We start from the raw sequence: 27,496 nt of genomic DNA on the forward strand, positions 1-27,496 counted from the left end.
TTTTAATCATTTTTAAAGACTGGAAATGAATTGCATGACTTTTCTATTGACGTTTTTTTACAACATTTATTTATGTTAGATTTGTTGAAAGTGATATTTAAGGTTATTTCTAAAGTAAAGTCTATACGTTTCCATATCTATATATTTAAAATATGATCTTCAAATTTGAGCACCTAAATCTTAAATGAATAATGATAATTGAAAAAACAACAATGTGAACTTATATCATTTTAAGAAATTGTTTATTAATTAACTCCTGTGTAATATGTAAACACGAATATGATACAAACATCTCCAGAACGTCTATATACTACAAGAAAATAATAGCTTACATATGTGAGTCTTTGCTTGACGCGCTCTGGAGGTAACACCCCCCTGTCAAACGGTGGAGTACTGATACATAGGGCCACGCTTTGTGAGCCTAAAGTAACGATGATCTTAGAACTAGTGTAGACTACACCGCGCCGGTGTATCATATAGTATCCGTGTACTCACAAATCGTGGGTGTGTATATATATATATATATATGTGTGTGTTGTGTGTGTCAGGGAAGACAGTTTGGTGGTGTCGCATAACGAAGGTCGGAAAAATCTATATTAAGGGTCAAAACGCATTTCTCTGTTATAACCAACGGTCGATATGTATGTGAAAAAATGAAGAATTTGGAAATATGTGTATCATTGTTTTCTAAGAATAGCGCAACCTGTTAAAATACCAGACGGATTTTTGGCATTCGTTTTTCTCTTTTCTTGTGGAAGTTAGTATGGAAGTTTTGTGGCCGTAGACATTTGGAACGTGCTCACGTGAGGAATACTAGAAGTAGATAAGGTAAGTACAGCACACCGGGACAAAGTTTATTTATAGAAACATGCATATGAATATGTATGGCAGTGGGTCATATTCTCAGGTACATGCATGTATGTATGTCATTGTACACTTAAGACAATGCATGTCTCGTTATTCTCTGTTCAGACATAAAATACCATCGCCTCCGCTTTTTGATATTAATGTACAATGATGATGAGTCCCGAACCGAACATTCGCCATGGTGAGATACCGTGAATCGTGCATTATGTCGACGCTGATACGGTCTGAAATTTTGCGTTAAATAGGTAAAGTTCAAATACTTAAGTCACTGTGACCTATATATATAATTGGTACACGAAACGTCGTCTACGCAACGGGCACCAGCGCACATATTTACGGAATGTACTAACTGAACGCGCGTGCAAACTGACAGATTGGACACGTGCACATCACACAACTATACGTCGTTAATAAACACCTTTACATCGCCGAATATAAATGATAGATATTTTTAGAGAATATCAAGCTCGTGGTTGTGGCTTATTTGTTTGATGTACTGTATCTTAACCATACTTCTACATACATAATACTTGATACGAGTTTACTGAAGGAGGTAAATGGCCCCCCGCGTTTGATGGGACGGAATACCACAGATACCTCGTTCTGAACACCGAATGACTCCCTCGGGTCCCAGGGCTAGTACGAACGATACGGCTCTGCCCCGGGACATCTGGGCAACACAGGGGAGTAAATGGAGGGCTGTACGCGTGCCGTTAATTGCACTTCGTATGTTTATTAGCTTTTGTATACCGCTTCCTTTACCTCTTAATGGCGAAGATGTATATATCATCTTTGTAGTGAAAGTATATCAGCTAACAATACAACGCATTTATATACATGTGCACATGGATCGCGATGACTAACCTGCTACTTTACATGCTATTTCTTGGTGAGTTTCCCCCCCATTCAATCACAGGAAGACTGGCCCCCTGTCTGTAGAATATCGAAATCATAAATAAAATTGAGCTTTTATGATTTTGTCCCCTAGGATATGTCTGATCCTAAGTTTGAAACTAGGGGAAGATAAACTAGTATTTGAATTTAGTTTGGTAACTTTTGATAAAAACAAAAACAAACAAAAAACCCGAGGGTCTGGTGGCTAGTCTAAATCACTGGGACTGGACACAAATCCACACCTTATATCCGTATTGTACTTTTAATGCACATTTACAGAAAATAGGGTTGGAATTTGCGAAATCCCTGTGCTCGTGACTCATCGCAATGCACCATGTTCCTAATATTGATAAAAATACAACAACGAAGAAAATAGTAAATTCACTTTTACATTTAACTAATACTCAATAGTAGATTTAAAAAAAGATGCCAAAAATGGTTATATGGTTAATGGGAATATACTGTACGACTCTATTTAAAGTACATACAATCCAAGTCAGTTTACGATCACTGCACGACTCAATTTTGAGCATGTTCGACTTAACTTGGGATCAAGACTCAGTTCAGTTCTCAACTCAATTTTGGGCAAGACTTAGTGTTTGAATGAATTTGGAGCAAGTTTCAGTTCAGTGTTGACTCAATTTGGAACACGAATCGGTTAAGTGATTGACTCAATTTGGAACAAGACTATCAATTCAGTGTTTGACTCAATTTGGAACACGACTCGGTTAAGTGTTTGACTCAATTTGGAACACGACTCAATGTAGTGTTCGACTCAATTTGGAACAAGACTATCAATTCAGTGTTTGACTCAATTTGGAACAAGATTCTATCAATTCATTTTTTGACTCAATTTGGAACAAGACTCATTTCAGTGTTTTACTCAATTCGGTGTCTGACTCAAATTAGGGCAAGACTCAATTCAGTGTTTGACTCAAGTTGGGACAAAACGCAATTAATTGGAATGCGAATCCTGGAATTTTGAATCACTAATTTTAGACTTAGGCCGAATCTGATATTTGACTGCAGCAGGAATTATCACATATGAGATAAAGTACATGACATATTTTTTGCCCGTGTACAGTAAAACGTTCTAAAATTCTGACAAAAACTGCATATTCCTGAAAATGAGGAAAGTCGTGCCTAATTAACGAACGCCGAGTTCCCCGTGGCGCCTCCTGCATAGCCAGATGTACTGGTCAATTACTGTTTGGTTCTGACCACATGTGTGTGTCCAGCACTGACCAGTGTCGGACAGTTAGACTCCGCTCTTCAATCATCGCCAGACATCGTTTATGACATAGTTGATGGCCAGCGTTTCCGAGCGACACGCCTAGATCAACTTTATAATGTTTTTCAGCCCTAAACGTACGGTACTTACCCTACTGATCAAACAAGAACAGGGCCTGTGTACTTTACTTTTCGATTTGTGTCAATTCGTTTACACTACGGCCTTCTTAAGGAGCCACAGGGACTTGATAGTAACACAAATGACGAAGAAAATCGAGCGTTGAACTCTCAATATACGGCACCTAATCGCCTAAAAAAGCCAAAAAATACCCGCAGCTTACACCACTACACCACATCCACGTTCTGAAAAAGAAACGTTTCAATGGCGCGGTGATGGTCGGCCCGATACCCTGACATGATCATATATTAATATACGGACCGTGGAAGGTTGTAAAGTCCCTGTGTTTCGGTTCACAATTTGTCAGATCACAGGCGTCTGTATCTGGTTAGCATTTCCAGAAAAAATAAAACTTAGCCCCTACTAGTTTTCGGCTAATATATCTTTTCAATATATACTTACTAGATGCAGACGCATGTGGTCAAATGAACACACTTATGATAGAACTTAACTGTGGTTGTTTATACATATCTAAAAGTAAACGATTAATCAGGAATTCAACAATTCAATAATAATCTGACAACACGTGCTAATTAAGTCACACTGACCGAACGAGATACCACAGGCGTCTGCACCTGCTTAATATTTATAGAAAAATAAATTAGCCCCTACTCCTAGTATTTTAATATAGAAGGAAAAGAGGTTTATCTATTTTCTGTAAATAATAATCAGATGCAGACGCCTGTGGGGACACTTTTATATCATAAACTATCTCCTGAGTGCAGCACGCGACAGCGAGTATACAAACCAACGTATGAATGCGTCCTTTTACTCGATACGTCACAAATCATCAACTGATACCTTTCACGGATTTTGGTCAAACTTTATGCGAAGGTCAAATATCGGTATACCTCCCTTTAGCCCGAGTTTCCTCTGGCCCTGACACCATGTCTGGGCCAGAGGAAACTCGTCTGACCCGATATAACAAACTTCTTTACCAACACTAGGGTCGGCTGGTTGGACAAATTGTTGTCATGTGTCTGTGATGAACAGCTCATTATAAACCTGCCCTGATAACATGCACACGTTAATTAATGTGCAATCTCAAAGGCTTGTGTTTTACAATTCACAACGAATAAGATAAAACGCATATCGTTTATCATTTTTTTTTCAATTTACGACGAAATCGGGATAAAGTACCCTTCCTTGTTGATGTTTAATTCTTCTAAGTCTGCATGTTAAAGGATATTTAAGGAAACCTTAGAATTCGAAAATTATCGTGAACAGCTAGTTGATAGAAACCAGATTACAGTATGTAAATTTAGAACAAATAACCATAAATTTATAATTGAATCAGGATCGAAGGTGGAATAATGTTGCACGAGAAGATAGAATTTGTACATATTGTAGTAATGGAAAGGTTGGAGACGAGTTTTACTATTTGTCACAATGTACTAGATTAACCAATAAGAGACAGTTTTATTTATGAGGGTATTGTTGTTCGAGGATAATAATTGAATTCAAATGAATACTTATGATACAGACTTGCTAAAAAAAATTAAATTTATTCGATTTATATTCTCCAGTGTTTGTCCTCCATAAGTAAGTTTATGAATCTATTTATTTCATCAACTGTGGATACCATTATTGTATGTATATATTTAAACTGTTCCGCTCTGTTTATTTAAATCAATATTGATATCATTTATCAATTTTACCGTAAAACAAGGATAAAACGCTTTGAAATGTTATCAGTTCAGGTAGAGCCATGCTAAGATGTTTCTCGCTTCTCAGTTTAACAATAAAATCAGGATAAGACGTTTAAAAGAAGAGAGAATAACCCGCCCCTCATTTCCCCCTTTACGATAAAACCAGGAAAAAAAACCCCTTATTTATCAGGAAAAAACATCTTGTTTAACACTTTTGGGTAAAACAACGGTTTAAAGACTTTCGTTTATCAAATTCACGATAAAACATGAATAAAGCGCCTGTTGTTGATAAATTTTACGATAAAACCTCTAAAACACCCCTAGTTTGTCTAACTTGCTTTAGTTTCGATATACTGACAGATGGTTCGCGCACTAGAGTAAAACCTCGATATAAACCATCATTTGTCAGTATACAGTGAAACCTCTATTTGATGGCCGTTCTTTATAATGTCTCTCTACTCTGGTGCGAAAGAGAAAAACGGATCGACAGATTAACAGTCATGAGATGCAACAGGTAGTTTGAATTTCAACATTGTCATGGGTAAATTTTAAACAAAACAAAAATTACACTTTTCAAAGTTATAACCATGAAAACCACATAGTATAAAATTTCGTTGATTTTTTTTTTCTAAAAAATACATAAATTTACTGTTTAATACCTTCAAGAAAACACTTTTCCGGCATGACAACCTTGACCTCAGCTGACATTCATTCTCCTGACCTTGGCGACTGTCACCTGATGCGCAGTGCCAACAGTCAGCTGAGTAAATTTGTTTCCTCCCTAGACACTATACATAGCTCTGAGCGTAGTCTCGGCTGATAGGCATAATTAGAGTTGTCATCAACAATTCATACACAACTTATCTTGACAACATGATACAGCTGCCATTTTACGTAGTTTCCGGCAGGATGCCAGAGCCGTCGCTCTTTGTGTAGCCTCATGCTCTCAATACTCTCACTACAATCGTAAGTTATCGCTCCACCTACCGGTCACCTAATGTAACCTGTCGACCACTTACCGACAGTCACTCCACCTACCGGTCACCTAACGTAGCCTATCGAATGGTCGACCACCTACCGACAGTCACTCCACCTACCGGTCACCTAATGTAACCTATCGAATTGTCGACCACCTACCGACAGTCACTCCCCCTACCGGTCATCTAATATAACCTGTCGAATTGTCGACCACTTACCGACAGTCACTCCACCTACCGGTCACCTAATGTAACCTGTCGACCACTTACCCAGGGATAACTCTGGCTCTTAAAACCTATGGGAGATTTTATGAGATTAGCAAAATTCCTATGAGATTTGTCTGTATATAAGGGGCCGCGGTGGCCTAGTGGTTAAGGTGTCCCGACACTTTACCACTAACCCTCCACCTCTGGGTTGCGAGTTCGAAACCTACGTGGGGCAGTTGCCAGGTACTGACTGTAGGACGGTGGTTTTTCTCCGGGTACTCCGGCTTTCCTCCACCTCCAAAACCTGGCACGTCCTTAAATGACCCTGGCTGTTAATAGGACGTTAAACAAAAACAAACAAAAAAACAAACAATTGTCTGTATAAAGAGGTACAATTTTGAATTTTTAATGAGATTTTTTTGAAAAACATGGGTAAAAATCCCCCAAATCACTGCCCAAAGTGATCCCTGCCTACCGACAGTCACTGCACCTACCGGTCACCTCATGTAACCTATCAAATTATCGACCACCTACTGACAGTCACTCCACCTACCGGTCACCTAACGTAACCTATCGAATGGTCGACCACCTACCGGTATTCACTCCACCTACCGGTCACCTAACGTAACCTATCGAATGGTCGACCACCTACCGGTATTCACTCCACCTACCGGATATCTACCATTGCCAATCAAATTGTCGCCCCTTCAACCGGCTACCTGACGTATTTATGGAACAATCGTCGCACCTACCGGACAGTCACTTAATCTGCCGAACGGTTACTCGACCTACCGGAAACCTAGCTACCATAGCAAATCGAACAGTCACCCCACCTACCGGACATCTACCATAGCCTACCAAACAGTCACCCCACCTACCGGGTATATACCATAGCCTACCAAACAGTCACCCCACCTACCAGACGTCTACCATAGCCTACCAAACAGTCACCCCACCTACCGGGCATCTACCATAGCCTACCAAACAGTCACTCCACCTAAGGGGCATCTACCATAGCCTACCAAACAGTCACACCACCTACCGGGCATCTACCATAGCCTACCAAACAGTCACTTCACCTATCGGACATCTACCATAGCCTACCAAACAGTCACTCCACTTACCGGACATCTACCATAGCCTACCAAACAGTCACACCACCTACCGGGCATCTACCATAGCCTACCAAACAGTCACTTCACCTATCGGACATCTACCATAGCCTACCAAACAGTCACCCCACCTACCGGATATCAACCATAGCCTACCAAACAGTCACCCCACCTATCGGATATCAACCATAGCCTACCAAACAGTCACCCCACCTACCGGACATCTTCCATAACCTACCGAACAGTCACCCCACCTACCGGACATCTACCATAGCCTACCAAACAGTCACTCCACCTACCGGACATCTACCATAGCCTACCAAACAGTCACTCCACCTACCGGACATCTACCATAGCCTACCAAACAGTCACTCCACCTACCGGACATCTACCATAGCCTACCAAACAGTCACTCCACCTACCGGACATCTACCATAGCCTACCAAACAGTCACTCCACCTACCGGACATCTACCATAGCCTACCAAACAGTCACCCCACCTACCGGACATCTACCATAGCCTACCAAACAGTCACTCCACCTACCGGACATCTACCATAGCCTACCAAACAGTCACTCCACCTACCGGACATCTACCATAGCCTACCAAACAGTCACTCCACCTACCGGACATCTACCATAGCCTACCAAACAGTCACTCCACCTACCGGACATCTACCATAGCCTACCAAACAGTCACTCCACCTACCAGACATCCACCATAGCCTACCAAACAGTCACCCCACCTACCGGACATCTACCATAGCCTACCAAACAGTCGCCCCACCTACCGGACATCTACCATAACCTACCAAACAGTCGCCCCACCTACCGGACATCTACCATAGCCTACCAAACAGTCGCCCCACCTACCGGACATCTACCATAACCTACCAAACAGTCACCCCACCTACCGGACATCTACCATAGCCTACCAAACAGTCACTCCACCTACCGGACATCAACCATAGCATAGCTAACTTTCACCCCACCTACATCACAATTATCTTATCTAACAATCACTTAGATTATAGTACATTTAGGAAACGGATCGAAAATGCAAATTTTGTTGAAAATTAATCAACTAGCGAATTTGAAATCGGCCAGGAAATGGAAATATATCACTCCTAATGAAGCCTTCATGATCCTTGATAAAATTACATTGATGTTCGCTGTGCCCAGTTTTATTTCTTTGAATTATCCTTAAGCCCCAAAATAGGAAAACCCGGCCCCGGAAATAATGACGCCGCCATTTTGATCTACAAGCATGAGTTATTTGTTTCATTGTATCATGTGCTCAATCACCAAAGCCCGAGACAACTATAGGATACCAAGCAGCCTTGGCAAAAATAGGAAATCAGTTTACTGTAAATGACTGATCTATTTCTAGGTAGGCTGGTTAGTAGGTATTTACTGGTATGTTTGCGTTTTAATTTCCAGGGCAATCGTAACTTTTGTCAATATGTTGACATTAGTTGTCGATAAGAAATACTAAACTATATTTTTAAGAAGAATTTTGTTACATAATAACAGCATGTATTGTGATAATTTGGTGTCGCCTTATTCACCGTTGTCCCAAATGGCCGACAGACCGTGTTGCTGTTTTCAGCGATATACAAACTATCTGACATATCTACATTAGGTAGTATAGAACATAGTCCTGCTAAACGTGGAATACCTTTTGACAAGCTGATTTTTTCAAGTATGAAAATGGCACGCCTGTGTTCATAAGGTCTACATAGAAAAATTCACAAAAATAGTAAAACCCCAAATTCAATCCATTCTTCATATATCTACCTAGTCTTCCTTTCTTCCAACTTTTATTGAAATTCGCCAAGAAAATGTATGAGTTGCATTCATAAACAAATTTTGTTTGCAATTTTCTGTAAGAATCCGCGCAAATTTTGTTTCATAGAAGAATGAAAAGAATTTTTCGACCAATCACATTTGAGTATTTACCATAAAACAAAGAAAAATTAATTATTTAAGCATTGAACGGCTTTCAGTTGGCATTCATAGTCAATATGCATGCCAACTGGACAGAGGCAAATTCGATGAAGCGCGCTAGCGCTTCATGTTGAATTTGCCTGGACGCGCTTCATGATGAATTTGCCTCTGTCCAGTTGGCATTCATATTGACTATGAATGCCAACTGAAAGCCGTTCAATGCTTATATTTACCATCTGCGATTTTTTATTTGTCGTGCGATTTTTTTTTTTGAAATTTTCAAATTCAAATTTCAGTTGGCAGTTCATAAGCTGGTGAACTCGCAACTGAATTGGTAGTGTTATATAGTGGCAGTGCCATGCAATGGTAAATATAGAAGAATGAAAAGAATTTTTCGACCAATCACATTTGAGTATTTACCATGAAAACAAAGAAAAATTAATTATTAACCAATCAAAAACAACGTAACAAACAACAACGTCATTTTTATTACAGGAGAGTGATGTAGGACATTTAGGGATGGATTTTTCAAACAAGATACCATCATTATCAATAGATTTATTATTATGTTGCCCTCACACGCGACCAAATTGTAGATTATTTCATTGATCTAACAAATAAACACTCTCCAACGGTTCGCCTTCGTGCTAGAGTACCGGAGCACAGGGGCATGTCTAGTCTTATATTAAGAAATAGCCGGAAATACCTATAAATTAAGGCATGTCTAGCCTTATATTAAAAAATAGCCAGAAATACCTATAAATTAAGGCATGTCTAGCCTTATATAAAACAAATAGCCAGAAATACCTATATATTAAGGCATGCCCCTGTGATCAGAGTGTCGTCTGCTCCGCTTTTCTTACAGACGACCATATTGTTCGCGAGTATTCCTAGGGCCATAGCATCATCTTCCTCATAATTAAAACCGGACTACAATGCTCGTAAATATGCTGACCATTCGAGTTACCTCGGATATCATGCCATGTCTATCAGAAATGTCTGTCTTCCTGTTCCAGAGGTCTATGACAACATTCCAAGATGGCGGAAGGAATGTGCGCCACGTGCTCTCGATATCTACTGATTGCGTTCAACTTCTTATTCTGGGTAAGTTGACTGTGCGTGTGCCGTGTTAGTTTCCAATTTCTTATTTGTTACTGTTTTAACTGTTTCATTTTTATTTAATTTTAGATATGATAAATTCATCGCAACTCTAATTCCTGTTCATTTAGCTGGTCATAATATTCATGGGAACATTTTTAGTGCCATTAGACAAGTTTATTTTAGGAAAGAAAAGACGGACTGGTGGTTCGTATTTGTCCTCATCTCTCAAGCTGAAAATAACAGTTTTATTGTACACAGTTGTGTTTTGTTGTATCTACGGGGTTTAACATCCTCGTAAATGCCGAGGTTATACAAGAAAGGAGCAAAGAAAGGAAGAAACGCGAAAGGAAATATAATATCATGATTCAAAGGTCATGAAGTGCGAATGGGGAAGCAGATCAATTTCGGTCTCTCCAATGTCTCCTGAACAGAAGAGACGGAAGAAAACTCAGATTCGCCATGGACCCCACTTTTAATCGCCTTCAATGAGTCAACATATTGGGCGTTGATTTGGTACTCTACAATGTCTCTTAAGAGCAGGAGACACTGGAAAAACCATGTCTGCCCTATAAGAGGGTTAGGTTAGTCCAATCGTTTTTTTCTGCTCGTCGCTCCAACATGGATTATTCTGTTTATCCTGTAACCATTTATCGGCTACAGTTTCATCAAAACAGGACAAAAATATTATATTTGTTTACATTTTGTAAACTGAACCATACCCATTGAGTTTAGTATGCGAGATATATTCACTGTTCAACTACATCACGGTACAATAAAACAGAGTATTATTCATGCACAGCACAATTGCACGTGCATACTTCTGGAAACACTGTATATTTGTGTATCATTTCTGTCTGATAACTCATCATTTACTCCACTTAATATTATTTTTCATAACGTGTGGCATTTTGGCAACAAGACATGTTTTTGTTTAAGTTGATATTACCGACAAAGATTAAATTTCATATATATTTGAAAGCAGTGACGTCAGAGGCAGAATAGGCTCACGCGATCTTTATTGTCGAATGACGCAGAATAACAATTTATTTTTAAGCTTTACGTGTATTTATATCAAATTGTTTTTCAGTAAAAGTTTTTTCGTCTTTTATTTTTTCGTTCTGTGTACTTTATGTATAACCGTGCGGATAGGTAGTTGTTACTTTTTAAAGTGTAATTAACACAATATGATCATTTAAGGACTGTCCCTACTTAATTAAACTCGGAACCCAAAACCTTTCCCTTAGAGAGAGAACCAAAAGCCTTCCGCTTAGGACGGAACCCCATAGGGATAGAACCCAAAGCCTTCCCCATAGAGACAGAACCTAAGGCCTTCCCAATAGGGACAGAAACCAAGGCCTTCCCCATAGGGACAGAACCCAAAACCTTCCCCATAGGGACAGAACCCAAAGCCTTTCCCATAGGGGCAGAACCCAAAGTCTTCCCCATAGAGACAGAACCTAAGGCCTTCCCCATAGGGACAGAACCCAAAACATTCTCCATTGGGACATAACCCAAAACCTTCACCATAGGGACAAAACCCAAAATCTTCCCAATAGGGACAGAACCAAAACCTTTCCCATAGGGACAGAACCCAAGGCCTTCCCCATAGGGACAGAACCCAAGGCCTTCCCCATAGGGACAGAACCCAAAGCCTTCCCCACAGGGACAGAACCTAAAGCCTTCCCCATAGGGATAGAACCTAAAGCCTTCTCCAAAGGGACAGAACCCAAAGCCTTCCCCATAGGGGCAGAACCCAAAGCCTTCCCCATAGGGACAGAACCCAAAGCCTTCCCCATAGGGACAGAACCCAAAGCCTTCCCCATAGGGACAGAACCCAAAGCCTTTCCCATAGGGACAGAACCCAAAGCCTTCCCCATAGAGTCAGAACCCAAAGCCTTCCCCATAGGGACAGAACCCAAAACATTCTCCATTGGGACATAACCCAAAACCTTCACCATAGGGACAAAACCCAAAATCTTCCCAATAGGGACAGAACCAAAACCTTTCCCATAGGGACAGAACCCAAGGCCTTCCCCATAGGGACAGAACCCAAGGCCTTCCCCATAGGGACAGAACCCAAAGCCTTCCCCACAGGGACAGAACCTAAAGCCTTCTCCAAAGGGACAGAACCATAAGCCTTCCCCATAGAGACAGAACCAAAACCTTCCCATAGGGACAGAACCCAAGGCCTTCCCCATAGGGACAGAACCAAAAGCCTTCCCAACAGGGACATAACCTAAAGCCTTCTCCAATAGGGACAGAACCCAAAGCCTTCCCATAGAGACAGAACCCAAAATCTTCCCCATAGGGGCAGAACCCAAGGCCTTCACCATAGGGACAGAACCCAAAGCCTTCCCCATAGGGATATAACCCAAAGCCTTCTCCATAGGGATAGAACCCAAAGCCTTCCCCATAGGGACATATCCCAAAACCTTCCCCATAGGGACAGATCCCAAAGCCTTCCCCATAGGGACAGAACCCAAAACCTTCCCCATAGGGACAGAACCCAAGGCCTTCACCATAGGGACAGAACCCAAAACCTTCCCCATAGGGACAGAACCCAAAGCCTTCACCATAGGGACAAAGCCCAAAGCCTTCCCCATAGGGACAAAACCCAAAGCCTTCACCATAGGGACAAAGCCCAAAGCCTTCCCCATAGGGTACCTGCAAGGAATACGAGTACATCAATGGCCACTGATGATTATCTCCATAATTGTATTGGCAGGACGTTAGCCAATGATAAACAGCTTAACGTTTTGTTTGTGTTACACGTGCTTTGTTTGTTTGTATATGCACGTGGTTTGTTTATTTATATACATATGTGTATGTGTTTTGTTTGTGTGTTATACATGTGCTTTATTTATATATACATGTGTGTGTTTTGCATGGTGTTACACGTGCTTTGTTTATTTATATACATATATGTGTGTGTTTTGTTTATGTGTTATACATGTGTTTTATTTAAATATACATGTGTGTGCTCTGTATGTGTGTCACACGTGCTTTGTTTATTTGTGCATTATGTATACATGTACAATGTATGTGTTTTCTATTTGTTTTGTGTGTGTTATATGTGTTTTGTTTATTTATATACATGTAAGTATTTTGTTCACCTGTGATTTGTTTATTTGTAAATAAATGTGTTTTACTTGTGTTACACGTGCTTTATTGTTTTGTTTACATGCTATGCTGTGTGTGTGTTTGGTTGTTTACAAATCTTTTGTTTTTATGCTATGTTTTGTTAACATCGGATGTTGCTGTGAATGGTATACGACTTTATTTCTGTATATTTATACAGGTGTCCGGAGGTGCGTTGCTGGGACTGGGTATCTGGGTCCGGGTGGACAGTCAAGTTGAGGATACTTTAAAACAGTTTGTACACATCACTCTCCCCGTCGACGTTCTGTACGCCGCCGCGTATGTGTTCATCGCCGTCGGCACATTCATCTTCGTAACCGGGTTCTGTGGCTGCTGTGGAGCCATCCGGGAAAGCGCCTGTATGTTAGCTGTGGTAGGTATAGTAAATGGTCAGAAGTTATTGAACCAGGCTGGTGAGAATTTCGCTCGATCCTGATGGTAGGATGTCAACTTAGAGGGCGGGAATAGACTTATTAGCTCACGTTTGTGTGAATTTCCCTTGATCCTGATGGTAGGATGTCAACTTAGAGGGCGGGAATATACTTATTAGCTCACGTTTGTGTGAATTTCCCTTGATCCTGATGGTAGGATGTCAACTTAGATGGCGGGAATAGACTTAATAGCTCACGTTTGTGGGAATTTCCCTTGATCCTTATGACATGATGTCCACTTAGAGGGTAACAATAGGCTTATACGCTCATGCTGGTTGGAAGTTTCCATCTAACTTATGGTAGAATGTAAACTAAGAGGATTGGAATAGGCTTATTAGCGCATGTTAAAGGGAATTTCTTTTTGCCCTAATGATAGGATCATAATATATAAGGCGGCAATAGGCTTTTTAGCTCATGCCGGGGAGGATTTTTCTTTAATTTATGATAAAATGTCCGCTTAGAAGGCGAGAAGGGGCCGCTCTATTACCTCACGTGGATGGGAATTTCCCTTTAGCCTATCGGAGAAACAAGTAAATAAGGTTTCATTTCAACATTTCAAAAGTAATGATGAGTTAAGGACAAACGTTTGAAACATCTGATACTTCAAATATTTTACTTCCTAAACCCATACACATAGATACACAACAATAAATCGTTTGAAGTTTCATGGTTCCTACAGATGATCGTAAGTGCTGTACTTTGGGGTCAGTGCTGAAAATGTCATGCCTACTTGCTTAAAACATACTTTCCCGATTCCTTGACAATGATTGATTTATTACGAGAAAGTTATCAAGAGATTTTTATCCTCAGCATTATTTCCTTTAATTTTCGTTGATATGCAGATTTCGGTATTTGGTATTTAATATTACAAGCACGCAGTTTTTTGAGCAATTTTATTACCCAATTTTGTTATTTATATAATGTTAAAGACAAACATTACCTAAATTCTTTGTAATTTGCATTGGAAACAAAACCTGGAAAAAGGCAAGAAAAAAGTGCTTGAATTTTTATATGAAAAATCTGCATTAATCAGGATGTGTCATTCAGCTTCATTTTTGATGTTTTTTTTCTCACTAAATTTCCAAGAAAATGAAAAGTGATAATTTTACTTCATTGTACAGCACACAACGCTTTTAAAATGTAGTACATTCTGCGTTCCTTATGGGATATATAGACATTGCCTTTCCCTTGCAGTATATCGGCTGTCTGACAGTGGTCATTCTAGGAGAGTTGGCAGCCGGAGTGTACCTCGCCGTTGAACGTACTAATGTAAGTAAAGAATGTGGGGACATTCCTTTATCTTATCATCGGCATAATTCAGGGACAGTTAGCAATCTTATAACAATGTTAATAATAAATGAATTTATCTGTACATTTCGTACTAAGGAAGAAGATTATTAGGAACAATAGCAACAAAAAGAACAATAGCAAGAATGAGAATATAACAACAACAAAAAAGAGACCAGGAACATCAGTATTTAATGTACAGGAAAGTTTCTTTGATAAACTGTCTTGTTTAACAGTTTTATTTCATTTTCTTTACAAGCATAGAGGATCAACATTACAACAAATGTATACATACAATAATGGTGTTACTGTTAATGAAATAGATATATTTTATAAACTTACTTATGGAACAATGGAAATATAAATCGGATAGATTAACACAATGTAGCGAGTATGTGTCATTAGTATCCATTAAGGATTGGAATTTAATTACATTATTCTCGAACAGAAATAATCTCCAAAATAAAATTGTCTTTTATAGTTAAATCTAGCACATTCTAATAAATAGACAAATTCCTCTCTAACCTTTCCACTAATACAATAACATTATTCCGACTTCATGTTTCAATTATAAACTGATTTTAGTTGTTCTAAATACAAAGTGTATTCCGTTCTCTATCCTCTAGCTGTTTCAGACAATTTTCGGATTCGAATGTGTCCTTAAATATCCTATATCATACAGACTGAAAAGAATTAAAAAAAACATCGCGTTTATTCCTTTGAATATGCCGGGCGTTTAAACTATGTATAACTGTTAACTTTTACTATTCTGTGTTTAATTTTAAGGGGCATCTAAACAGCAAATCCAGTTAAAACATTGATATTTTACAGGCCTATAAATCCCTATTATGGTGCAATGTCACAGAAGTAACATGATGAACGTTTAGTATGTATCATGGCAAACCGTGGGACTTGCTATTGACATGTAATTTTTTAAGCTGTTTGTAAATTTCAACAAAACGTAAGAAAAATGCATGTTTCAGGGGGACATAATTAACTCATTTGTATCCCATATATTACACAAACTTGCCATGTCGTTTTGCTCACAAGTGTCTAAAGCACAAAATAGGAGCATTGGTTTGACCAGCTTTGACGTTATTATATGTATAAACGCTGTTTTTATTTTGACCTTGAATTGCAAATGGCGGTCGTGAATGATATCACACAAATATGGCATATTAGGAGGTATTTAAAACATCAAAAATGCTCTTATTAGACAATATAAAGTATTCTTGGTGTGGCAAGAAGACTGCTTTTATGAAAAAATGATCAACCGTTGAGTTTGGGGTAAAATAAGCCTATTTCTGAAAAAGGCTCCAAACTCACCAGTTTAACAAATTGACTTCAAAATGTTCATGTTACTATGATAAGATGTCTTAAAAGTACGATATAGGAGTATTGTTATTAACTGAAATGCCTCCTCTAAGCCATATTTATGTAATATTATTCTCAGCCGCCATTTGCATTTCAAGGTCAAAACAAAATAAGTGTTTATACGTACATACAGTAAAATCCGGTCAAACAAATGCTCCTACCCTATGCTATAGACACTTGTGAACATAACAGCATGGCTATTTTTCAGGTTTGATAATTTGCGTGACTTAGAATTATTCCATGCTACATCTTACCACAAAGTTACTCTATAGAAGAAACTGGTAGCATCTATAGCATATTATTGGTGATTGTAAGAAGCTACATGTCCAAACAAACATTTTGGTATATTACATCAAATTTTTTGTGCAAATATTTAGGTATTTATTCGTATTTGAAATTCAACACTATTCTGCTATATAGATGACCCTTAAAGTACTTTATAGAACTTCTCATTTGTAACTTAAACCAAATTCATTTAGGACATTTCTAATGTATGTAAGTCGTGTTTAATGATGTTTCTACTATATATGTATACCTAAATGTACTCTCTTTTGACTGCGATATCTTAGACAAGTAACTTAATCATACGTCAGTGTCGTATCTAACCTATAATGAAGTTGTACAATAATATAATGGTATGTTGCAGTCATATCGTGATATGTATGAATAATATGATGACGGAATTGTATTATGGATAATATAGAATAAAACACATGTATAACGATTAAACAAAGTAATATAATGATGGGAGTAAATAATATAAAGATAAAAGGTAATGATATAATGATGAAATCAAATAATATAATGACAACATATAATAATATAACTACAGAATCGAATAATATATTGATAAAGTCTAATGATATTATAAAAATATCAAGTGTGACAGCTATGGCGTTCCATAATATCCCATTGTACATGTTGTCGTTGACTAGGTATGAGCGTGGTTAAAGTGAGCTTGGCGGGGCCCAACGAGATTGTACCGTCATTTTGAAAAAAACATCAAAAAGCGATCTACATTGTACATGTATATCCAACCGAAACAAACCTGATTAAAAACGAAAAGTGACATGTGGAACTTTTATTTTTACTTTTAAACTGCTGTACAACAGTTAATCACCTCATTTAGCATGTAAACACTGGAGAAATATATACACGAATCCCTTAATGTCGGTAACTTCAATTATTGTAAAAATAGATTCAGCCAAATTCATCAGCCTCCACTGAGAATGGATTGCAGTTCTCTCAACAGTTATTTGTTTGAACATAATCTAGTTAAAGTCCTATTTGCAATTGCAGCCAGGCTGCTGAAACAACATAATCTTTCCTCCTCCCTTGTCGTTTATATACTAACAGTTAAGTTGCAAGTGCTTCACCAATCTTCACCTAGTTATGACGTCAGCCTGGAAACGTTTAAATGTCAAATCAGTCAATGTGTGAATGTCCTTGACTGCGTCAAACGTTACACATGCTTCTTTAAAGAATTTTAAAATCTTTCGTACACAGCATGTTTGAACTAAAAACAACAATAATCTTTGCAAACAATACATCCCCATTCACATATGTACTGATGTACATGTAGTTCGTAGCTTTGTTCCATTTTTCTCTCTTAACCCCCCCCCCCCCCCCCTCTACCCCTCCACCTCCCCCCTTTGCACACATATGTACGTATTAATCATATTGTATATATTTGCTTATATTATCTGTCGATAAATATTGTTTAAATCAACTGAAAAATAACAATTAACATGTCGAGTATCGAGGCTTCGATGTGGAAGCTCCCCTAACACTGTACGACTGTATTGATAATTCTAAGTATTCCCTAGACTATCACCGTGGCGCCTACAAGTGTTTCCCATTAGAAGAAAGCCATTGTCAGTTAGATTTACAGCCTCGCTGCCGTCTACAGCTGTTACCGTGGATATTGACAAACTCGTAATTGCAAAGACAATATAGCCCCTGGTTGTTATAGCGTTTTGTTTCTTCGCCGCATTAACTAATAGTCACACATTGCCGGTCCGGAATTTTATACCTGTCACTCTGGCAGCTCATAATATATAAGGCATCCCGGTAATGGTACGCCCGCTGATAATACTTCGGGAAGGGATGGGGAGGAGGGCAAGGGGAGAGAGGGTATGTAAACCTAGGATTAGGTAAAACTGACATATATATCTTTGTCTAATCTCCACAAGACAATAGGTTGCCAAAACACCACTTAACGTACAAAAAATTATTTAATACCCCTCGAGTCGAGAGAAAACGTTATGCATGTGCCCTATCTACTTCAAAAAGATTGTGTTCATCGTCAGAAAAAAAATGTAATGTTCCTGTGACGAGCAAATTCAATAAACAAATTTTGTGTTTAAATCACCTTTCAATCACTTGTATTGGCTCAAACTAATGCGCACGGGAGATTCTGAAGAAAAAGACGACCATTGTGTTTTGTTTGTATAGGTTGGCTACAGCCAAAGTCATTTTTGGAAAGGATGACAGAGAAAACATGACCAGATAAAGATCTTAAGTGTTGCGATGGGGCAGTCGATCAATCATGACTTTTAATGCCCGGCTTGGAGTCTGAAAGGGCTCACTTTCAGTTATTTTGGGGTTTTCCTATTTGCTCCCCGAGCATAGTGCAAGGAAATCGTACAGTTCGCTGTCCCTTACGGCGTGTACCAATATACAAGATACAAAGTCTATCGAAGCATTTTACAGGTTAGCAGGAGAACATGGAAAGCGATCGTGTTTATCTAGAGCCTTTCAGTGACTTGCGTCAATATCCACTCCACAAATGACCACAAAGTGCATTTGTGGTTAGACACGTCAATTGTAAAAACGAAAAGCACGATAATATTCGTAAGGATTAAGGAGTAATGTGAAGTTGATGCAGGTGAAAGAAAGACATAATCAGTGAGAAGAAATGAAATAAAGACAACGTTGCCAGTCCGTACGAAAATTAGACAGGAAGGCGATTCGATGTTTAACTTGGCAATCCAGAGCCAGCTACATTGGTCCAATTAATGATGCAATGCGTATTTACGGAGACATTCGATACATATTTCATCTCCCGTAGTTGGTACCGCTTGAAAACGAATAGATAATAATGATATTTGTTTATTCAGCAAGTTTGTATACAAGTCTGGAGATTATCCAGATATATCTTTTGGAGTATACAGTAATTCCTACCATTGAGTTGCACACCTCTCGACGATATAACACATGTTTAAGTGTAATGTGGTATTAGCGTTTGTTTCTGCACACACCATTACACAAGTCTATTAGCAATCGACATCTGATTTCAATATGGCGTTCATATACATTAAACAATCCATTGACTGACACTGATGTTGGCGTGATTTTTCTGTAATGCTTCTGTAATATCTTCAATTGCTCTGGTACGTGTTCTTGCACAGTATCGTTACATAGGCTGTTTTATAAGAAGAAATTTCAGACAAATTTACATATAAACATGAAATTAACACGAACGTTGTGCACTGAAAATCCTTTCCTGAATATTTAGGAACATTTCTGAATTATCTTGTTAAATTCAACATATCAGTTGTTGTTGTTGTTTTCCTCGTGATCCGGAATTCAAAAGGTTTCACTTTGATGTGTAAATCGCTACAGTGTATCCCAACTTTGAAATGTCGCTGGTTCATAAGCATGACTTTTCTCTCGGTACATTTTACTCGGTGGCCTGAGTAGCCATGATCGAAGTGTGATCTAGATCAGTCTCCTCTAGAAAGTGCGTTCGAGACGTACTGGCAGGGGATGGTGTCTGTTAAGTTAGCTGCTGTCTCCACGTTTGTTTCCTCTCGTGGGATTTTCCTCCAACAACTGGAAACTACATTTGTTCTCTTAGGTGCGTCGTGATAACAGCTCTATAGAGCGTATGATAAGTGTTGACATTGTAGAAGATGTTAAATACACTTGTAAATGTCGGTTTGATACCTTCTTGGGTAATTTTGGTTTCCACGGCCTGATGACAGAACCTGAAAGCCTTCCTCACTGAGGCGAACGCTCAACTAATGGTCAAAAGTGATGCATTATCAATGGAGACATTAGGAAGAAAAAAATGCTTTTATGAAAAAGAGAAAATATGAGACCCTTTACAAATCCTGCAATGATGACAACCGGGTACAGTTCTTACGCCATATTTACTTGCGGTGCAGACGATCTGATAGCTCGTGGCAAAAATACGGAAATAATGGTGTAATTCTGCTTCAGTAGTACATAACAAAATGTGAAATCTGCTAAAAAAAATCCAATGTTGGGATCACAATTGTTGTGATTTTTGAAAATTTCTTTAGAGTTATTTCCAGGATAAGTAAACCTATATTAGAGACCGCATTCATCAGGAGGCAATCTAGACGCTTCTAAATTGTAGTCATAGAATACAGCTATAGCAGAATCAATATATATATATACTTTTGACACACTGAATAATTTATACATAGCGTTATGAAATATTTTAGAATTGTCCTTTTATTTCAGCTGGAACAGATGTTTAATGATAATTTATCGACGCAAGTTCGAAACTACACGGATCCCGGGAATTCTACAATGGACTTCTTACAGATTCAGGTAAAGACCACAACATTATCAGCATTAAAAAGCTTAAACATATGTATACTTTAATACAGGGCTAGATTAGAATCCCCTCAAGAACAACACTGACGGTTGTTGGGTTGTTATTTGTCGCAGCGGTAGCACAATTGCCTTCCCAATTCAACATGAAACGTAAAGCGGTCTCCTGTCCGACCACTTTGGTTTTCTCCGGGTACTCCGGCTACCTTCCACAATAAGACCCCTCGCCCGCTTCGTTCGGGCCAACAAGATTGGTGTAAAATAAATAGTAAGATAGTTTTTGAAAAAGAAGTGTCATGTTTACCGAATATTTCATCTAGCTCTCTAAAACGTCTAAAATCATACATACTTTTTTTTTGTATATTCTAAATACGCATTACCATAACTAAATCACGATGGGTTTTGAGACCCAATGGTCATTGCATGCTTAAACCACACAAGAAATTTAAAAAAAAACGCCAATTCTCTCCCAGTGTGGGATTTACAACAGATTCCATACCAAATTGTCGTAGCGTTGCAACAAGTCCAATTCCAATTTCATGTTTTTCTTCTTAAATGTTATTTCCTATTAAGGTATTGATTTTTTCTTTGGTTTAGTTTGATTGTTGCGGCTCTCACAACTATTCCGAATTTAACTCCAGCGTCTACGCTCAAAATCTACCAACAAACACAAGAATGGTAAGTGTGGTACCATGATATTTAGGTAATATCCAAGACTTGTGGAAGATCACGATCTTCATTATGATCTAAACTAATTTTGACGTGTTTGATTCTCATCCGTATGCATTTGCTTTCCTTGTCCCCTTTTAAGGAGGTGGCTTAACTTTGATATGAAGAAGATAGCGGTAGACTCTTACTCTTCTGAGACGCCTGGTCCAAGTTTCATCAACGTTCCTTAACATAATAATTTTCCGTAGGAAAAGCATCACAGAATTTTAATAAAAACCGTCCATAAATTCTGTGATGCATTTGTGTGGAAAAATTTAAGTTATGATTTTTTAAGTTAAGGAATGTTGATGAAACTGCCCCCAAGTCTTTCTTTTTCATGGATACTGGTATTTGTTTAAACTGTCATCTGTGGGGTATTATTCTGTCCATGTATCGACTGTGAGTTATAATAACGTTTTTGTTTTCCCGGCGCTTTTGTTTGTTTGTTTGTTATCTATACTGGTAGAAGTGAAAGCTTTCATGTATTGGAAGTTACTGTTGTACTGCAAAACGTGTCTATGCATCAGAAAATGTGATCTGGAAAATCTGATGTACAGTTTATTGAGTGATTGTCTTCAATGTAATTGACGAACGTTGTGTAGTGGATGTATTTTCCATGTGTTGTGCAGGATTGGTTTGTACCGGACAGTTGCTGTGTAGCAGTGAAAGTGCACAACGCCAAAATATCCGACGTCGATCGGCGAACATGTCAGAATGAGGCTAGGGATAGGATGTCCTCAAAGACAACCCAACTTAGGACGGCGGTAAATAATGGAAAGACTTAATGAGCATCTTGTTTACTGATACAGAACTCATCCGTGATGTAATGACTATCGTTTTACCTTCGAGACAGATTTAAAATTTATTTTCGAACCAATTATCAATTTGTACGTCCTTTCTTAATTAATGCTGCTCGGAAAATCTCTGGGTTCAGACAAGATCCAAAATACAAGGGTGTGGCGCGGATTATGTTCGGTTTGGCCGTTATGTTGATTGGTTTATATGTTGTAGGTTAATATGGTACCAGTTATTGTGTTATCGATAATCTGTTACCGCTGAATATATTATCGGTTATTATGATATCAGGTAATATGATATCGGTTATTATGATATCAGTTAATATGTTATCGGTTATTATGATATCAGTTAATATGTTATCGGTTTATTATGATATCAGGTAATATGTTATCGGTTTATTATGATATCAGGTAATATGTTATCGGTTATTATGATATCAGTTAATAATGTATCGGTTATTATGATATCAGTTAATATGTTATCGGTTATTATGACACCAGTTAATGTTATCGGTTATTATGACATCAGTTAATGTTATCGGTTATTATGATATCAGTTAATATGTTATCGGTTATTATGATATCAGTTTATATATTATCGGTTTATTATGATATCAGGTAATATGTTATCGGTTATTATGATATCAGGTAATATGTTATCGGTTATTATGATATCAGTTTATATATTATCGGTTTATTATGATATCAGGTAATATGTTATTGGTTATTATTATATCAGGTAATATGTTATCGGTTATTATGATATCAGGTAATATGTTATCGGTTATTATGATATCAGGTAATATGCTATTGGTTATTATTATATCAGGTAATATGTTATCGGTTATTATGATATCAGGTAATATGTTATTGGTTATTATTATATCAGGTAATATGTTATCGGTTATTATGATATCAGGTAATATGTTATCGGTTATTATGATATCAGGTAATATGCTATTGGTTATTATTATATCAGGTAATATGTTATCGGTTATTATGATATCAGGTAATATGTTATCGGTTATTATGATATCAGGTAATATGTTATTGGTTATTATTATATCAGGTAATATGTTATTGGTTATTATATCAGTTAATATATTTTATCGGTTATTATGATATCAGGTAATATGTTATTGGTTATTATTATATCAGTTTATATGTTATCGGTTATTATGATATCAGTTAATATGTTATCGGTTATTATGATATCAGGTAATATGTTATTGGTTATTATTATATCAGTTAATATATTTTATCGGTTATTATGATATCAGGTAATATGTTATTGGTTATTATTATATCAGTTTATATGTTATCGGTTATTATGATATCAGTTAATATGTTATCGGTTATTATGATATCAGGTAATATGTTATTGGTTATTATTATATCAGTTAATATATTTTATCGGTTATTATGATATCAGGTAATATGTTATTGGTTATTATTATATCAGTTTATATGTTATCGGTTATTATGATATCAGTTAATATGTTATCGGTTATTATGATATCAGGTAATATGTTATTGGTTATTATTATATCAGTTAATATATTTTATCGGTTATTATGATATCAGGTAATATGTTATTGGTTATTATTATATCAGTTTATATGTTATCGGTTATTATGATATCAGTTAATATGTTATCGGTTATTATGATATCAGGTAATATGTTATTGGTTATTATTATATCAGTTAATATATTTTATCGGTTATTATGATATCAGGTAATATGTTATTGGTTATTATTATATCAGTTTATATGTTATCGGTTATTATGATATCAGTTAATATGTTATCGGTTATTATGATATCAGGTAATATGTTATTGGTTATTATTATATCAGTTAATATATTTTATCGGTTATTATGATATCAGGTAATATGTTATTGGTTATTATTATATCAGTTAATATATTTTATCGGTTATTATGATATCAAGTAATATGTTATTGGTTATTATTATATCAGTTTATATGTTATCGGTTATTATGATATCAGGTAATATGTTATATATTATTATCACACCGGTTATATTGTTAACATTGATCATCCCCTTTCTTTACCACAGGGCTGTTACGACAAGATCATGAAGATGCTGCACACCAACAGCGCTATACTTATAGGAGTGTTGGTGGGCGTGGCTCTTTTAGCGGTATGTATTTATGTTCAATCATAACATTTAAGACAGCTTTTACCGCTTTTTTGCTTACCTGGACGAAGATCAGGGGAGCTTTTATCCCCCAGCGTCGTCATCGTCGGCGTCGTCGACCTCGTCGTCGTCCGTAGACTGCTATGATAAAGATTTTATAAAAAAGTTGTGTCAATACTAAAGAGGATACAGCTAAGGTATTTGGCGTGTGTTCCTTGTGACGAGGCCTTTTCCATTGGTACTACATTTGCGGATCTGCTGACCTTGACCGTGACCTTTGACCTAATTTTACAAACATTTAACCTTGTCACAGTATTTTAACCGTACAACATAGGGCTTGCATATCTGTCATGTATATTCCTTGTCACAGGAGCTCTTTATTGGTTCTACATTTGCGGACCTCCTGACATTGACCATTACCTTTGACCATTACCTTTGACTTAATTTTAAGAACTGACCTGCTCACATTGTTTTATCTTCAGTATCTTCGGGCTTTCCGAACATGATGACTATATTGTCTTTTGACAACTCTTGCTTTCAAATTTGAAAAAATAACAAAAAAAATTCAAAAATTCAAAAATATAAAAAATAATCAAAATATGTGAAGATGAATCCTAAATTCTAATTTGCGATGTCCTCCTTCGCGATTTATCATAAAGTAAATTTGCATATTTATACCTATCACTCTATCATTGGTACCCATTACATAACAATAATTAATTTTTCTTTGTTTTCATGGTAAATACTCAAATGTGATTGGTCGGAAAATTCTTTTCATTCTTCTATGAAAGAAATTCCGAGAATGGCGCGAACAATGTGACGTCACAATACGACAATTGACGTTGCGTATTGATTTGAGAAAAAGAATCCCATTTAAAACCAGTAAAATTGTACATAAAACATGTTTTAAATTAGAAAATCATTTTCAAAAATTTATTATAAGCGTTGATGTCATTTTTTTAGTTTCATCGGGGTATGAAACAAATTTTGTTTGTTAACTGTATGAATCCGCGTAGCGGATTCTTACATAAGTTTGCAAACAAAATTTGTTTCATACCCCGATGAAACTAAAAAAATGACATCAACGCTTATAATAAATTTTTTTAGTTTCATCGGGGTATGAAACAAATTTTGTTTGTTAACTGTATGAATCCGCGTAGCGGATTCTTACATAAGTTTGCAAACAAAATTTGTTTCATACCCCGATGAAACTAAAAAAAATGACATCAATGCTTATTGCTACCCATTCCGGTGCTAGGATCAACGAAAAGTTCTAGCAGTGGTTTCGTCCAATAGTACACTCGAATGGAAGTAGCACCTCGGGACAAAAAAAAATCTAGTCTATTGAACACCTTCCCAGTTAACAACTCTATGGTATGATTACAAGTATCGCCTAGCAACGCTTGGATGTACTGTCTCATTATTTTAATGTGACGTCACAAATATATGCGTCACAAATGTGATACTATGTGATTATGACGCAACAAATAAAGTAGCATGTTAAAATTTTAAAATATTAATATTTTATTATTGCCGAATATTTGCAACGGATCTTTCATTCGGGCCCATTTCTCGTGATAATGATATGGACTGGTGTATAAATTCCTTTTTAATTGGAAATTCCTATAAGAACTGTGTAAGTTCTATGTAACTATGTAAACTACACACATGTATGTTAATTTATTTATTGAAGTCATACACGAAAATTGAAATGCTTCAAAAGTAACATGAATTATCAATTCAATGTGTTTAATACAAGTTTTTGAATGGTGTTGTGTGTAAAAATATAATGCGAGAATATATTGAAATAACCTATTTAAATTATGTTTTTTTTTTTATATATTTTTCTCTTATATTTTCAGGTGCTAGGCATAGTATTATCTATTTGTCTATGTAGGAACCGCACTGAGTATTGGGAGTGGGAATAACATCATCAACAGCGTCACTAGTTTTTACATCAACTGTTACCTCGTTTTCAACGCCATCAATCTTACCTTCGAGAATGTTACCTCGATTTCAGCATCATCAGCTGTAACCAGCAATTGTGACTTGCCTACAACGTTAATCACTATCAACGTTTACCTCGTCTTCAACGTCATCATCTGTGACCTTACCTTCATGGTCATCAACTGTGACTTCACCTTCAACGTCATCATCTGTGACCTTGCCTTAATGGTCATCAACTGTGAACTTGACTTCAACGTCTTCACCTATGACCTTGCCTTCATGGTCATCAACTGTGAACTTGACTTCAACGTCTTCACCTGTGACCTTGCCTTCATGGTCATCATGCAACTGTGACTTCGGCTTCAAATCATCATATGTGACCTCGCCTTCAGCTTCATCAACAGTGGCCTTTCTTCATGGTCATCAACTGTGACCTCGCCTTCAATGTCATCAACTGTGACCTTACCTTCAACCTCATCAACTGTGACCTTTTCTTCAGTGTTATCAACTGTGACCTCGACTTCAACGCCATTAATTGTGACATCGCCTTCAACGACATCAACTATGATTTCGCCTTCAACTACATCAATTTCGACCTCGTCTTCAACATCATCGATCTTTCAGTAACCCGTACCGCGATTTCAATTTCATCAGTATATATATATATGTATATTTATCAAATGTTACCTCGCCTTAGGATGAAAATAACTACCCATATGGATGCAGTGATTGATGTACAGTGGATATAATTGCCATTGGGTGTAAGAAACCACTCATTTACGTGTATTGCCAATTAAGTGTGAAAGTCTGTGTTTCGCTTATGTACAAGTTTTATTTCCGAGTAAATCAAAATGTAAATGATCACCTGCAAATGTTTAAACCACTAGCTTGTATACAAACACAAACA

At 37.3% G+C, this 27,496-nt stretch overlaps 2 protein-coding genes across 2 annotated transcripts; both read left to right on the top strand.

Annotated features, from left to right (window-relative positions):
- The first annotated feature begins 467 nt into the window (after positions 1–467).
- Positions 468–27,451, top strand: LOC117336274 (tetraspanin-18-like). Its single transcript, XM_033896753.1, has 9 exons — positions 468–828; positions 10,078–10,165; positions 13,461–13,673; positions 14,926–15,000; positions 20,884–20,973; positions 21,574–21,654; positions 22,314–22,448; positions 24,562–24,645; positions 26,505–27,451. The coding sequence occupies exons 2-9, from the start codon at positions 10,100–10,102 to the stop codon at positions 26,568–26,570; spliced, it is 810 nt and encodes a 269-aa protein (XP_033752644.1). The 5' UTR covers positions 468–828; positions 10,078–10,099; the 3' UTR covers positions 26,571–27,451.
- On the top strand, positions 26,572–27,451 carry LOC117336275. The gene is made up of 2 exons (XM_033896754.1): positions 26,572–26,925; positions 27,009–27,451. The coding sequence occupies exons 1-2, from the start codon at positions 26,761–26,763 to the stop codon at positions 27,336–27,338; spliced, it is 495 nt and encodes a 164-aa protein (XP_033752645.1). The 5' UTR covers positions 26,572–26,760; the 3' UTR covers positions 27,339–27,451.
- Positions 27,452–27,496: the final 45 nt, after the last annotated feature.

This window comes from Pecten maximus, chromosome 10, assembly GCF_902652985.1.
Source record: "Pecten maximus chromosome 10, xPecMax1.1, whole genome shotgun sequence".
Lineage (NCBI taxonomy): Eukaryota > Metazoa > Mollusca > Bivalvia > Pectinida > Pectinidae > Pecten > Pecten maximus.